The sequence below is a fragment of the Thyridium curvatum genome (assembly GCF_004353045.1).
Source record: "Thyridium curvatum strain D216 chromosome Unknown NODE_10_length_634906_cov_78.760910, whole genome shotgun sequence".
Classification (NCBI taxonomy): domain Eukaryota; kingdom Fungi; phylum Ascomycota; class Sordariomycetes; order Thyridiales; family Thyridiaceae; genus Thyridium; species Thyridium curvatum.
In genome coordinates this window covers 1-12,111 of record NW_022156765.1, presented here as the reverse complement: position 1 = coordinate 12,111, position 12,111 = coordinate 1, and the positions used below count along the sequence as shown (strand labels likewise).

The window sequence follows — 12,111 nt, the reverse complement described above, 5'->3', positions numbered from 1 at the left end:
GTTCAAACATATCAACAACAATCATCTTCATTGAAGTCAAGGCCTTAGACGACGGCTTGGTGATATCGCTCTGACCTCTAAAGCACCCTCATGGACAGCACTTTCATGAATAGCCGCATGGCCAACGCCGGTAGCCCCATTGTACGAACACAATCGGGCGATATCCGGGGTCAGATATCTGACGGCATTCATGTATTCAAAGGCGTCCCATTCGCAGCATCGCCATTCGGACCCAATCACTTGCGCCCGCCCCAGCCCGTCACATCTTGGGACGGCGTGCGTGATGCCCTCACCTTTGGGCCGAAGTGCCCTCAGGTACCCTACCCACCCGGAGTGGGTGAGGCACTCGCCGAGGTTGTTACCACCGGGGAGGACTGCCTAACGCTCAATATATGGACCCCCAGTATCGGAGCACCGACGACCACTGGGGAAGGAATGCCGGTCATGGTGTGGATTCCTGGTGGCATGTTCGAGTTCCACGCCACGGGCGGCTCGGCCTACTATGACGGTAGCAGATTTGCCCGTGATGGTGTTGTGTGCGTGACCATCAGCTACCGCGTCGGCCTCGAGGGCTTTCTATACCTGGCGGATGATGGAATAGCTAATCTGGGCCTTCTTGACCAGATCGCCGCACTCGAGTGGGTGCGGGAGAATGTGGCTGCGTTCGGCGGCGACCCGAGCAGAGTCACCATATTTGGCGAGTCGGCCGGGGGGATGAGCGTGGCCACGCTCCTGGCCGTCCCGCGAGCCAGGGGACTTTTTCGCCGCGCCATCGTGCAGAGTGGCAACGCGCCGCGGTTGAACACACCGGGCACTGCAGCACGGATTGGTCAGCGCGTTGCGGAGATGTTGGGAGTTGAGGCGACACGGGATGCGCTGGCTTCAATGCCCTACGAGCAGATACTTGAGGCGCAGGGCAAGCTGCGGATGCAGCTCCAGATGCAGCCCGATCCGGCAATCTGGGGCGAGGTTGCGCTCACTTTCCTACCATGGGCACCGACCATCGACAGCGACATCATCCCAGATCATCCTGCCACTCTCGTGGGCGCGGGCAGTGCGGCAGACATCGACCTGCTCGTGGGTTCCAACACCGAGGAGACGCGGCTGTTTTTCCTCTCAGACGGCTCCATCGACCGCATGACTGAAGGCGCCGTGTCCGCCATGGCAGGCGCATATGGTCTGACAACACAGGGTCTTGAAGCTTACCGAAAGTCTCACCCAAAGTTCAGTGCTGGTGAGCTGTTGTCAGCCATCCAGACCGACTGGTACTGGAGGATTCCGGCTCTGCGCTTCGCAGACGCCCATTCCAAGGCAGCCAGCCCTGGTGCCGGCACCTACATGTACGAATTCGCTTGGCGCTCGCCCCAGATGGGCGGGCGTCTCGGCGCTGCGCACTCAGTGGAGATTCCCTTCGTTTTCGATACCCTCGGCCTCAACACAGAGACACTACTCGGGCCTACGCCCCCCCAAGGACTTGCAGATGTCATGCATCGAGCTTGGGTTGCGTTTGCCATGTCAGGGGAACCCGCCTGGCCAAGGTACGAGGAGGAACAGAGACAGACGATGCACTTTGACGACAGTGTCTCGGCAGTAGTGGAAAACCCACTTCAAATTGAATTAAAGCGATGGGACAACTGATCTAATTCTTCAAGTCAGTAATCGTAATATTTTGTCTAGGCAGATATTTAGTGCGTATATATCAGTCTTGATTTTTCAAAAGTGAGGTGACATGTTTTATTATCCTTGTTGATATTCCTAAGATACCCTGCTTCCTACTCACGGTGAATTAGATGCTATTATGAACTGTTCATTTGCTCCAGATTCCCTTTGATACATCGTGGAAGTGAGCGGACATAGTGAGCTTTCAATCCAGATTGCATCGCTCAACCAACACTGACAGATGCAGTGGAAGAATCCACCAGAATGTTGGGGTCGAGGGATCCCCCTCTTCAAAATGAGGAAAATCTGGGGAACGAGAATTACATTTTCGCGGATTTTCGGGCATGCTGGCCTCGTCTCGCTAAACGTTGACCACTGGTCTAAAACGCCATTCCAATAAGAGCTTAGAACAGGAACAGAGATCTACCTGTGCCCTGTAGGGGTCGGAGCCAGGCACCTTTTGCGAGAATACAGCCTAGACCCTGAGATTTGAGATTTGAGGTCTGCTGAGCAAGGGTCCCGGATCTCGGGGAGTGCCGGCAATTGGTCATGGCCAGGATCCATGAGACAGACAACACACCGAAATCAAAGCTTTGACACCTCAAGTTTCACGAAGGACCACTATTGCCAGTGGTTATACTCGGCTTTGAGAGCTCGGCCAAAGCTTTTGCGTGTTAGAAGCAAATTGACCTCCTTTGACTCTAAACGATTTCAGCGTCTTTGCCCGGCTATAAAACCATTATATTATCAGTCGAGCGTTTGACGATGGTCTTTCTAGTAGTGACCAACTTCTTCACGAAGGGGTATAGCAGTTCATGCCTGGTAAGACTTTATGGAGACTGTGTCTGCAAATTATGGCACGTAACTACGTGGTTCTGCTCGAGCGGGAGCAGACAGCCATGAACAGAGATCTGGAGGATTTCCTGGTCATTTAGCGAACCAACCAATCCTGGATTTGCGGCCGTCCGGGTATGCTTAACCTGCCCACACAACTCGAGTGAAACGTTTAAGTCCGGAATTCCGCGAGAGCTAGCAGAGCCCCAAACTTTTCCCCAGTCCAGATGCTCGCCCCAAAACACTGACCCGCAGCGACGCCCTGATTTATTTAATTGATAGGTCTGATGCCGTCCGCAATGATATGCATGCGGGTTTCTTAACTTACACTTTATTTTGCCGCTACCCTCTGAGCGTTCTCCTACACCTGACCTTAAATATCTTCTATGATAGGGGCCTGATGCCATTCTTCATCCTCGAGTCTGCGTTTTAAATACTCGCCATGTTTGCAAGAGCGAAGCCAACGGATAACAACTCCGCCGTCGGCAAAGACCTTGCTCAGGTGCTTCCCCAAGATGGCATCCCTTGGTACAAGAAGAAGCATTTGCTAGTGCTTAACTTCTATGCTGTCTCCATGACCCTTTTTTCTGCCGCCAATGGATATGATGGTATGGCACAGTCCACCACGGTCCACAAAGTAAGAGGTGTAACTAAAATAATGAGTCACAGGAAGTATGATGAATGGCCTCATGGCCCTTCCAGAGTGGTTTGCCTTCATGGGTGACCCTTCTGGATCCTGGCTTGGATTCATAAACGCCGTCCAGGCCCTCTCCGCCGCCATAGCACTGCCTGCCGTTGCTTACTTTGCCAACCGCTGGGGCCGAAAGAAGGGCCTTCTGATAGGTTATGTGTTCCTCCTTCTAGGTGCCCTACTCCAAGCGCTCGGCCACAACAAAGCTACCTTCGTCCTCGGCCGATTCTTCATCGGCCAGCCGTCCGCCTGGTGGGGCAGCCTCGCACCGTTGCTCATTACCGAACTGGCCTTCCCTACGCATCGCGCTGTCCTGACAGCGCTGTACAATTGTGGCTGGTATGTCGGCTCAACCGTGGCTGCATGGGCGACTTATGGAACGCGCAACTATGGAAATGACTGGACCTGGAGGATACCCTCTCTGCTACAGCTCGCTGTCCCTATTCTCATCTTGCCAGCGGCCATTTTGGTACCGGAATCACCACGTTTCCTGGTTTCAACAGGCCAGCTGGACAAGGCCCGAGCCATCTTGACGAAGTTTCATGCTGGTAGCGACGAGCATTCACTTCTTGTCGAGTTCGAAATGACCGAGATTCAGAGAGCCATCGAAGCAGATAAGATGGCCATGTCTTCAACTTCCTGGGCCGATCTATTCTCGACCAAAGGTAACCGCCATCGGGCCTTCATATCGATTACCCTGGGTATCTTTGCGCAATGGAACGGGGTCGGTGTAGTAAGCTTGCTCGGATATGTCCTTACCGCGTGCTAAATAGCCACTAATCGAGTCCTCAGGTGTCCTACTATCTGGCAATGGTGCTTAAGACCGTCGGGATCACGTCTGTGACACAGCAGACTTTGATCAGCGGTTGCCTGCAGGTGTGGAATCTTTTCTGTGCTGTTGGCTCTGCCATGAGTGTCGATCTCGTCGGCCGTCGGCCGCTGTTCCTGATCAGCTCCATCGGGATGCTCATCAGCTTCATTCTGATTACCGGACTCTCAGGGAGCTTTGCCAACACTGGAAGCCATGCAATCGGCATCGCGGTAGTTCCATTCCTATACCTGTACTACGGATTCTATGACATCGCCTTGTAAGTCACGCTCCAACCCGAAAATACACTCTTCACCCAGGATGGAAATATGCTTACAACGCTTCTGCTACTAACAGCACGCCTCTTCTCATCTCCTACACCGCGGAGATCTGGCCTTATGAGCTGCGCGCTCGCGGAATGGCACTACTCCAGGTCTCGACCAGTCTTGCCGTGTTCTTCAACATCTTCGTCAACCCGATCGCCCTGGCTGCCATTGGTTGGAAGTACTACATTGTCTTTGTGGTAATTCTTCTCTTCATAATCTGCACCATCTGGTTCTTCTACCCAGAAACAAGGGGTCACTCGCTCGAGGAGATGGCCGTCATCTTTGACGGTGAGAAAGCGGCTGTGACAGGCTTAGACCTTGGCCACGATGCTAAAAGCGGTGTCCGTGGAGAGACGGCAGAGGAGGTTGCCTAAAATATAGAATGGAGTGGGTGAATTAGGGACTGCATTTTGCAGACAGGGTTGGTATTGGGAAAGAGGACTATTCTTAATGTATCTATCAGATATGTCATAATACAGTCAGTACTCAAATTAAATATCAGATATATACCATATTACACTAGAGATCCAGAGTAATATAAGACATATAATAAATCGAATACCTGTATTATAGAGACACTCTAACAGTTCGTGATAGTAAGCACACATTAGTCACCGCGATTTGATCTACTCTCGTGATCACAAGGCCGTCAAGTCCGACTGCTGGCGCCTCTAATACAGGCCTGAAGCCTGGGATCCGTCCGGGACCTTTCCGCCTCCCGACCATGGTTTGGCCTGGGGCACGGTCAATCAACTCGTCCGGACATCTCTTCGCAACAAGATGCAGTACCGGATGCGGAGGGTATCTACTCCACACCGGACACAACCTTTGGGGAAGTCTGCACAAGAGAGTAGCAACTCATAAATCAGAAATAGTTTGTACATCACAGGTACGGCAGCGGCCAGCTGGCCTAATTCGATCCGCAGTATGACCTGGGACGGTGTCATGATGATGACATGTCGGACCCAACCCAGCAGTATCGCGAATCGCTTCGCGCAGGGGTCACATTGTCAACCAAGTTAGCTGAATCAGTCTGCCACATCCCGATCAAATCATCAAGTGGACCGCCGTCCGGGACCGACTGTGAGGAGCACTCGAGGCAGCTCCCTGTCGAATTCCGCGGGACCGTCATGTCCCTCGCCAGACTGGACACATCAATCCCCGTTTCACCTCTTCCATCCTCTACACAGATCTCACCGACGCGAGCGACGGCTGTGTGAATACCACTGAGGCTCAAAAGTCTGCTTCTCTCCTTGGCTGCGAGAAGAACGGCGGCATGGTGGGGGCGACTGCACATGGGGCGAGTCTCATCAGTGAGTTGGTGTCAAACGAATAAGCCGCCTTGCCGAGCACCAATGATTGAACGACCAAGCTCCAGCGGCATGTGGCATGTGGTCGTCGTGATAGTATCCTAGGCGTATAGATAACTACTTTTAGTACAGTTATATACTGAAAAATAATCCTCTAGCTGCGATTCAACTATCACGAGAGTTTTCAGGCATCAGTTCTGTGGAGTTTGACCAAATAGGCTCCCTTCTTTATTGATCCAGATGTAACGCCCACAGCTATGTTTCTGATGCAAGCTCTATGAAATCTATTGCAAGTCATATGAAATCCAATTCCTAAAACCCTTTGAACCATTACTTATTAGACGACTGCCAAAAAGCAGAATGAACAGATCATTGACACAAATGAAACTACTCCCACATTGGAGCCCAGAGTGTAATCGGACAGCCATTTCGCTCGCTTTCGCTGAAAGCATATGCACTGTCTCACAAATTCTGCTTGAGCATCCAAGCATAGATCGCTACGTCCAGGAGGGGTGTTGCTTGACAATCTTGACACCTCGCCAGGCAAAGGCGAATGAATAGTTGGCAATTGAGACTGATGCTCCCCAAATGTCGAGCTTGCCGCACTCGAAGGCGTGCCATTGGCAAGGGAGAAGATGACATTGGGAGAGGCTGGGCGGTGAACTGATAATCAGTCTGAGTCGACATATGCGCCAGGCATCATGCGAATCTTAGCACTTATTGAGTCGGAACCTGCATGTGGCTTGGCTGGCTCCAGAAGCAGGCCAGCAAGGGTATCAGCCCTGAGCTTGCTGCTCGCGGCGCGGCGCTTTGCAATGCCACCTTGGTGTTTGCGAATTGGCTGTACAGGCTCAGGCTCTGCCGTCGACCTGCGCCTCGGGATGGGACGTAGCGCCGGGTGGGAACGTGGGACGGGATTCGAAGACGGGACGTTGGGAGGCGGGGCCGGGTTAGGAGGCGGGACCCGGTTGCGAAATGGCGGGATTCGGTTGCGAAGTGGCGGGATCCGGTTGCGAATTGGCTGCACAGGCTTAGTTGGTGTCGTTGTGCTGCGCCTCACATTGCGACGCGGAGCGAGGTTGAGAAGCGAGGCGGGGTTGCGAGGTGGGATCTGGGTGCGATTTGGCTGCACAGGCTTACTAGGCGGTGCCGTTGTACCGCGCTTCAAAGTGCGACGTGGGGCCGTGTTGCGAGGTAGGGTTGGGATGGGAGGCGGGATCACAATCAATCGGCTGTCGGCTTTCACGCGGCCTTGGCGAGGAGCAGTGATGCCGACGTCTCCGGTCTTCAGAGGACCCGACGGCAGTCCCCAGCCGTCAAATAGCATCTGAAGTATCTGCGCAGCCGATGCCCTCTCTCGTGGATTCCTCCTTGCCATGGGCGCAAGAGACGCATACTCACTTAGTGAGACCCTGCGTTCTATTTCGCGCAGAACATCGCCGTAGAACTGGCAGTGGGGCGGAGGAAATCCTCGGAACTCGCAATGTATCGCAAGCATGGTGGCGAGAAGAGAGAAAACGTCCATTTTGGGACTCTGACCAGCCTTGATCTTGCTATCAGAGGGCCAGAGCTCTGGGGCCTGATAGCACGGCGTGCCGCAGACTGTCCTGGCTGCCATCTGGCTCTGGGCGAGTCCAAAATCGGCAAGCTGGAAGAGGAAGCCTTGATCTTCAGGCAAAGGGTTGTAGAGAATGTTGTCGGGCTTCACATCCCGGTGGATCACCTTCTCGCTTGACAAAAAGGCGAGAGCGCTGAGGCACTGTTTCAACACCTCCTTGCAGAGCGCTGCATGATCAGGAGCCTTCTTTGCGATGATCAGGTCGGTCAGCGAACCTTCTTGGAGCGGCATGAAGATCTCTGGGCGGAGAGAATCGAAGTGATCTACGCCTAGGCATTCAATGATATGGGGCTGTGGGCAGTGTCAGCAGGAATAATACAGGAGGTGCCATAGAGAGCGTGACTGACATGTTTCAAACGCTTCAAGATCTCGATCTCTCGGTAGAGTGTCGCCCGTGCCTCATCACCGTGGTTGCCTTTCTTGAGTTTGACCACTTTGATGGCGAACCTATTGCCTGAGACCCAGTCGACGGCCTCGAAGACTTCGCCGAACGCACCGCTTCCTTTAGATTTGCGAAGGTGTGGTATATCTTTGAAGCGATGGGTCTTTGCCGCCGTTTGCTGCCTCGTAAGGTACCATGATCGAGCCTCCGCTTCATCGAATTCAGTTGCTCTACCACGCGATTGGCATTCCTGCAACAGTAGCCTCGCTGTGTCGTAGTCTTCACGAACAAGTGTCTCGCAAGCCCTCGGGCTCTGCCACCAGCATAAATGAAAGCTGTAGGATGCAATCGAGATATCATACTCATGTACATAGAGAAGAACGCCGTCGCCAATGATTTCCTGGGCTTCGGCCTGTTCCGAGACCTTGTTCGGAACGAGGCCCATGTCCCGTCCTTCGGGGCTGTCGTGTGTGGCGTTGGCTCCATTCTCTTTCGGTGGGTGCACCTTGAACTTGACGGTGGAGGTCTTTTTCGATCGGACAGATAGAACGACCATGTTTATGGTGGGGTTGACCTCAAAGGCGACGTGAACTCGGGACATGGTCTCCTGTGGCTGACGCGGGGAAAGAATCAGATCGGCATCTCGGCCGAGCCTGGTGATGACATGTCCGTGCTGCATGGACGAGACATGGAAGCCAATCTCAAGGCCGAGGTTGCCGTGTGCATTTCTCGATACAAACTTTTGATTGTCGGGGTGAAGAAGGGCATCATGTGCTAACTGATTGGTGGGTACGAGATGGAAGAGAGTGTGCGAGTCGGGTTTCTGGGTCATGGTTGGAGCGGTTGGAGTGGTGGGAATGGTGGGAACGGGAAAAGAAGGTGTGCAGGAGCCCGGACGGAGGAGAGCGAGCCGGATGCTTCATCTTATCACAGATGCGGCGAGCCCCGACGAACTACCTACCTACATTACGCAGTAGGCAATTAGATCGGCGGGCGGAGAGTGTATCACCAAGCGAGATTGAACCTATCGCAGCCAGAGCTAGACTGGAGTGGCGGCGGCAGGGCGAGGCTAGCAGACTGGCCAACTGCTTCCCAAAAGCAAACATTTCCCATCTGCCAATTAGCTCCCCATTCTGCTGCTGGTCCCGCCGAAAGCAGTCTTTGGCTTTGTTTTGAATGACAGAGTCCTACCGCTTTCGCTGAGAATAATTGGCACGCGGGTGAAACAAGCGAATACGCTCCCTTTGTCGAGTGTCCCCCAGGCTTCATTGGTTTCATTGGTTTCATTGGTGGTTGTGGAGGTTGATGGCGTTCCAGGCCTGTCGCGGAGGCGTCATAGGCAGCAATCCGCCCGGCGAAGCCGTCGTTGTAGGCTCATCCATCTGCTGGAAAGGATACTGACCGCCCTCCTTTCTGGATTTCTTGCTGCCGCGACGTCTCTCCCTTTCTCTCTCTCCCTCTCTCCCGTATCATTTCTCTACCATCTTCTGTCCACAGCCCCTTGTCACTCTTTATCAGTTGCTCTCAAGTCAACATGCCGCGGCTGCCCTCGTGGGACTATGTTGCCCATCTTTACAGGACTGTTGTCGACGACGTGATTCCTCGACTCCAGGCCATGGCAGAGAACGAGAACCTGCGTTCGCTTCGTCGTTTTGAGCGAGATGAACCGCCTGAGTACGCATCGTCCACCGATGATGAATATCTTGACATTCACGTCATCCCACCATCACCGCCGACCCCGCTTCAGCCACAAGAGCTGAAAGCTCTCCTAGATCGCCCTTTCAGTCAGCAAGAGCTGCGCTCAGTATCGTATTTGATACGCAGTCTCGCCCGCCCCGACCATGTTTACCATGATGAGGTGTATCGCGAACACGCTCGGTTCCAGGATTGGTACTGGGATCGCGGCGGTCCGAGGCCCGAGATGTTCAGACGATTAGATGGCATCATGCGCGAAGGGGTCATCGCTCGCCATCTTGTCAAGCGGCGGTGGGAGAAACTGGGTGTCTGGAATCCCAAGTGGGGTTTCGCTGGCCGCAATATGCACCCGTCCGACGACTTCGAGAGTTGGACGTGGTGGTGGCAGCCTGAAGGATGGGCGGATCACACGGGCGATGACTTTGCTACAAGCCCTTGGCGGACCCTGGTTGCGCGGGCAGTACAACTCCGCCAGAATCTGCGCCGCGGCGAGCGCGCCCCCCTCACACCCAGGTCCAGTCTCACGCTAGAGGCGACTGCTGCCGAGGCCGAGGCATTCTTCTTCTCTAGGCCATGGTTTGTGTTTGCCGTCGAGGTCGCTGAAGAGTGCGTGAGACTCGACCGACTGCCCGAACACGAAAGGGGTCAACTACCCTCCGCAACGAATCAGGTCGTCAAGTGGTGGACAGAGCGCGGTGACTGGAGAGATGGCCTAGACAAGTCTTGGAAATGGCCTCATGAGTCTCCTTCCCCAGAGCCCGAGGATCTCGCTCCTGCGGAGGCGATGAAGGACAGCCCGCTCGACGTGGCGGAGGAGATGGAGTTTACTCCTTCCGAAATCGACGAGCTGGAGACGATCGATCTCCCGAGATCCGAGCGGCCCAAGGGGTCCTGGGTCAGACGCGGTAGCGACTACATCACAATGTTATTTCCCGGAGTGCACGTCGATGCCGCGGCAGAGAGCGCTAAGAGGCAACGACGGGACGACGAGCGAATCGAGAAATTGAAGGCCGCGGGACTGTACATCGCACCGCCACCAAAAAGCCCTGATGTCAGGAATATTTTCGGAGCGTTTGCGTTCGAATGTGACAAGTCAGACGAGTCACGGCAGGCAGGGGTGCTCGATGCTCTTTCGAGAGAGTCGTCCCCGGACCCAAAGGAAGACACCAATCGTTCTCCGCCGTCGACCCAAGGACGCTTGCGCCAGCCACAAGACCGGGTAGACAACGTCCAGGGCCGAGACCTCTTACCGACACCGACACCGCCACCCCGACGAAGCGCTAGAATCGCCGCAAAGCGTGCCGGGGAGCCTCTGCCATCGCAAGCAGAGCCAAACAAGAGACCTCGGAGGGTGGCACACAGAGCTGCACAACCTGCCACCACCCCCGCCGCCACCGCGACATCCACCCCATCTCGTAGCCACAAAAGCCAAAAGACCAGGCCAGATTCCGCAGGGAGGCCGTTGAATGGCAGGGTGAGGGCTCGCCCAGGCAAGGGACGGAGCCGCCCGAAGAAGGAGAAGGGACCAAATATGCACTCCACGGCGGCCGGGAAGAAAGAGCCTGCGTTCGCAGACACCAAGACCCGGAGGACCAACATCCCCAGGGCGGCGAGCAAAGGTGCGCGGGGTGGTCCCAGGCGACGGGGAAGACCTAAGAAAGACAGTTAGTTGAAGCTGGTCCGCGGCCATCACAGTGGAGGTGCAGGGCCATACACGAGATTCCGGGTAGGCGCGCGGACGAATCGCCAGGACTGCCAGGGAACAGCGGCGAGCCCTGTTTCAACCGATGGATAGGAGTAATTTACCTAATGTATCTAGACCGAGGATTCACGTAGCACTACAGGAGGCAATCAGCCGGCCTCATTTCAGATAAATCCCCCCCCGCAATCTGCTACCTCTTTGGTTCGCATTTTCCCGTCCAAGCCAGTCCGGACTTGCATCCTGTTTCGGCCGTTTCCTGAACCCTCCCTGCTTGTCTGCAGTTTAGCTCCATCCCGCAAGCAGCGTATAAAGAAAGGGAGTCGCATCACATACGGAGTAGCCACTGATGAAATAAGGTTGTTGCCGAATTCCTCCACCCACACGCTGTTGCGGAGTAGTACCTCGTTGTGGAGCAGGGTTCTATTCAGTGGTCTATTCCGCTAAGTCGTACCTACCTAGGAGCCTAGGTACAATAACGCGCCAAAAGTCTGGACCGCCCCACGCATCCACACCAACTTTCGCGTCAACACCAAAACACCAGCCATTTTTGTAATCGCCATTTCAATAGCAAAAATGGTGGTATCTCAACGTGGTTTTCTATCTGAGATATCAGGAAATCGCTAATTTAATTATAAATTTAATTTAGAGTAACAGGCTGTAATGATTAGGATGTTATTAGCTAGAGAGTTCTTAGTAGCTATTATAGCCTAGATAGAGACTACTATTAATATAGTAAGGAAGACTTAATAGTACTAACTGACTGATTATATAATTAAGTTAAAACTATATGTCACAGAATCAACCGCCGTTACCGCAGTGCACTGCCCCAAGGGCGGTCAGCACGATAAGATAGGCAGAAACGCACGGACCACACGATCACCGCAGGACGAGTGATCGTGAGTGATCCAGTCACCACGGATCACGGTGATCCATTGTGATCCATTGTCTATATATACGGACGTATGTCTACCCTTAGATACCTACCCTAGATAGCTCTCCAGTATTCAAAGTATCTCATTCAATAAAGTACCTTTGAGTGAAGCTATCTTAGCTACGATCAAGTCAACCACCATTGCTCAGCAGCGC

The 12,111-nt window shown here is 53.9% G+C and overlaps 4 protein-coding genes across 4 annotated transcripts; 3 read left to right on the top strand and 1 right to left on the bottom strand.

Annotated features, from left to right (window-relative positions):
- Positions 1–90: 90 nt before the first annotated feature.
- E0L32_002409 (uncharacterized protein) lies at positions 91–1,638 on the top strand (the record flags this gene model as incomplete). Its single annotated transcript, XM_031136595.1, has 1 exon — positions 91–1,638. One exon carries the CDS (start codon positions 91–93, stop codon positions 1,636–1,638), a length of 1,548 nt encoding a protein of 515 aa, XP_031000263.1.
- A 1,297-nt stretch (positions 1,639–2,935) lies between these two features.
- Positions 2,936–4,692, top strand: E0L32_002408 (uncharacterized protein; the record flags this gene model as incomplete). Its single annotated transcript, XM_031136594.1, has 4 exons — positions 2,936–3,101; positions 3,163–3,917; positions 3,977–4,272; positions 4,350–4,692. 4 exons carry the CDS (start codon positions 2,936–2,938, stop codon positions 4,690–4,692), a joined length of 1,560 nt encoding a protein of 519 aa, XP_031000262.1.
- Positions 4,693–6,298: 1,606 nt separating this feature from the next.
- On the bottom strand, positions 6,299–8,460 carry E0L32_002407 (uncharacterized protein; the record flags this gene model as incomplete). The annotated part of the gene is made up of 2 exons (XM_031136593.1): positions 6,299–7,537; positions 7,594–8,460. The coding sequence occupies 2 exons, from the start codon at positions 8,458–8,460 to the stop codon at positions 6,299–6,301; spliced, it is 2,106 nt and encodes a 701-aa protein (XP_031000261.1).
- Positions 8,461–9,162: 702 nt separating this feature from the next.
- On the top strand, positions 9,163–10,992 carry E0L32_002406 (uncharacterized protein; the record flags this gene model as incomplete). The annotated part of the gene is made up of 1 exon (XM_031136592.1): positions 9,163–10,992. The coding sequence occupies one exon, from the start codon at positions 9,163–9,165 to the stop codon at positions 10,990–10,992; it is 1,830 nt and encodes a 609-aa protein (XP_031000260.1).
- Between the last annotated feature and the right edge of the window lie 1,119 nt (positions 10,993–12,111).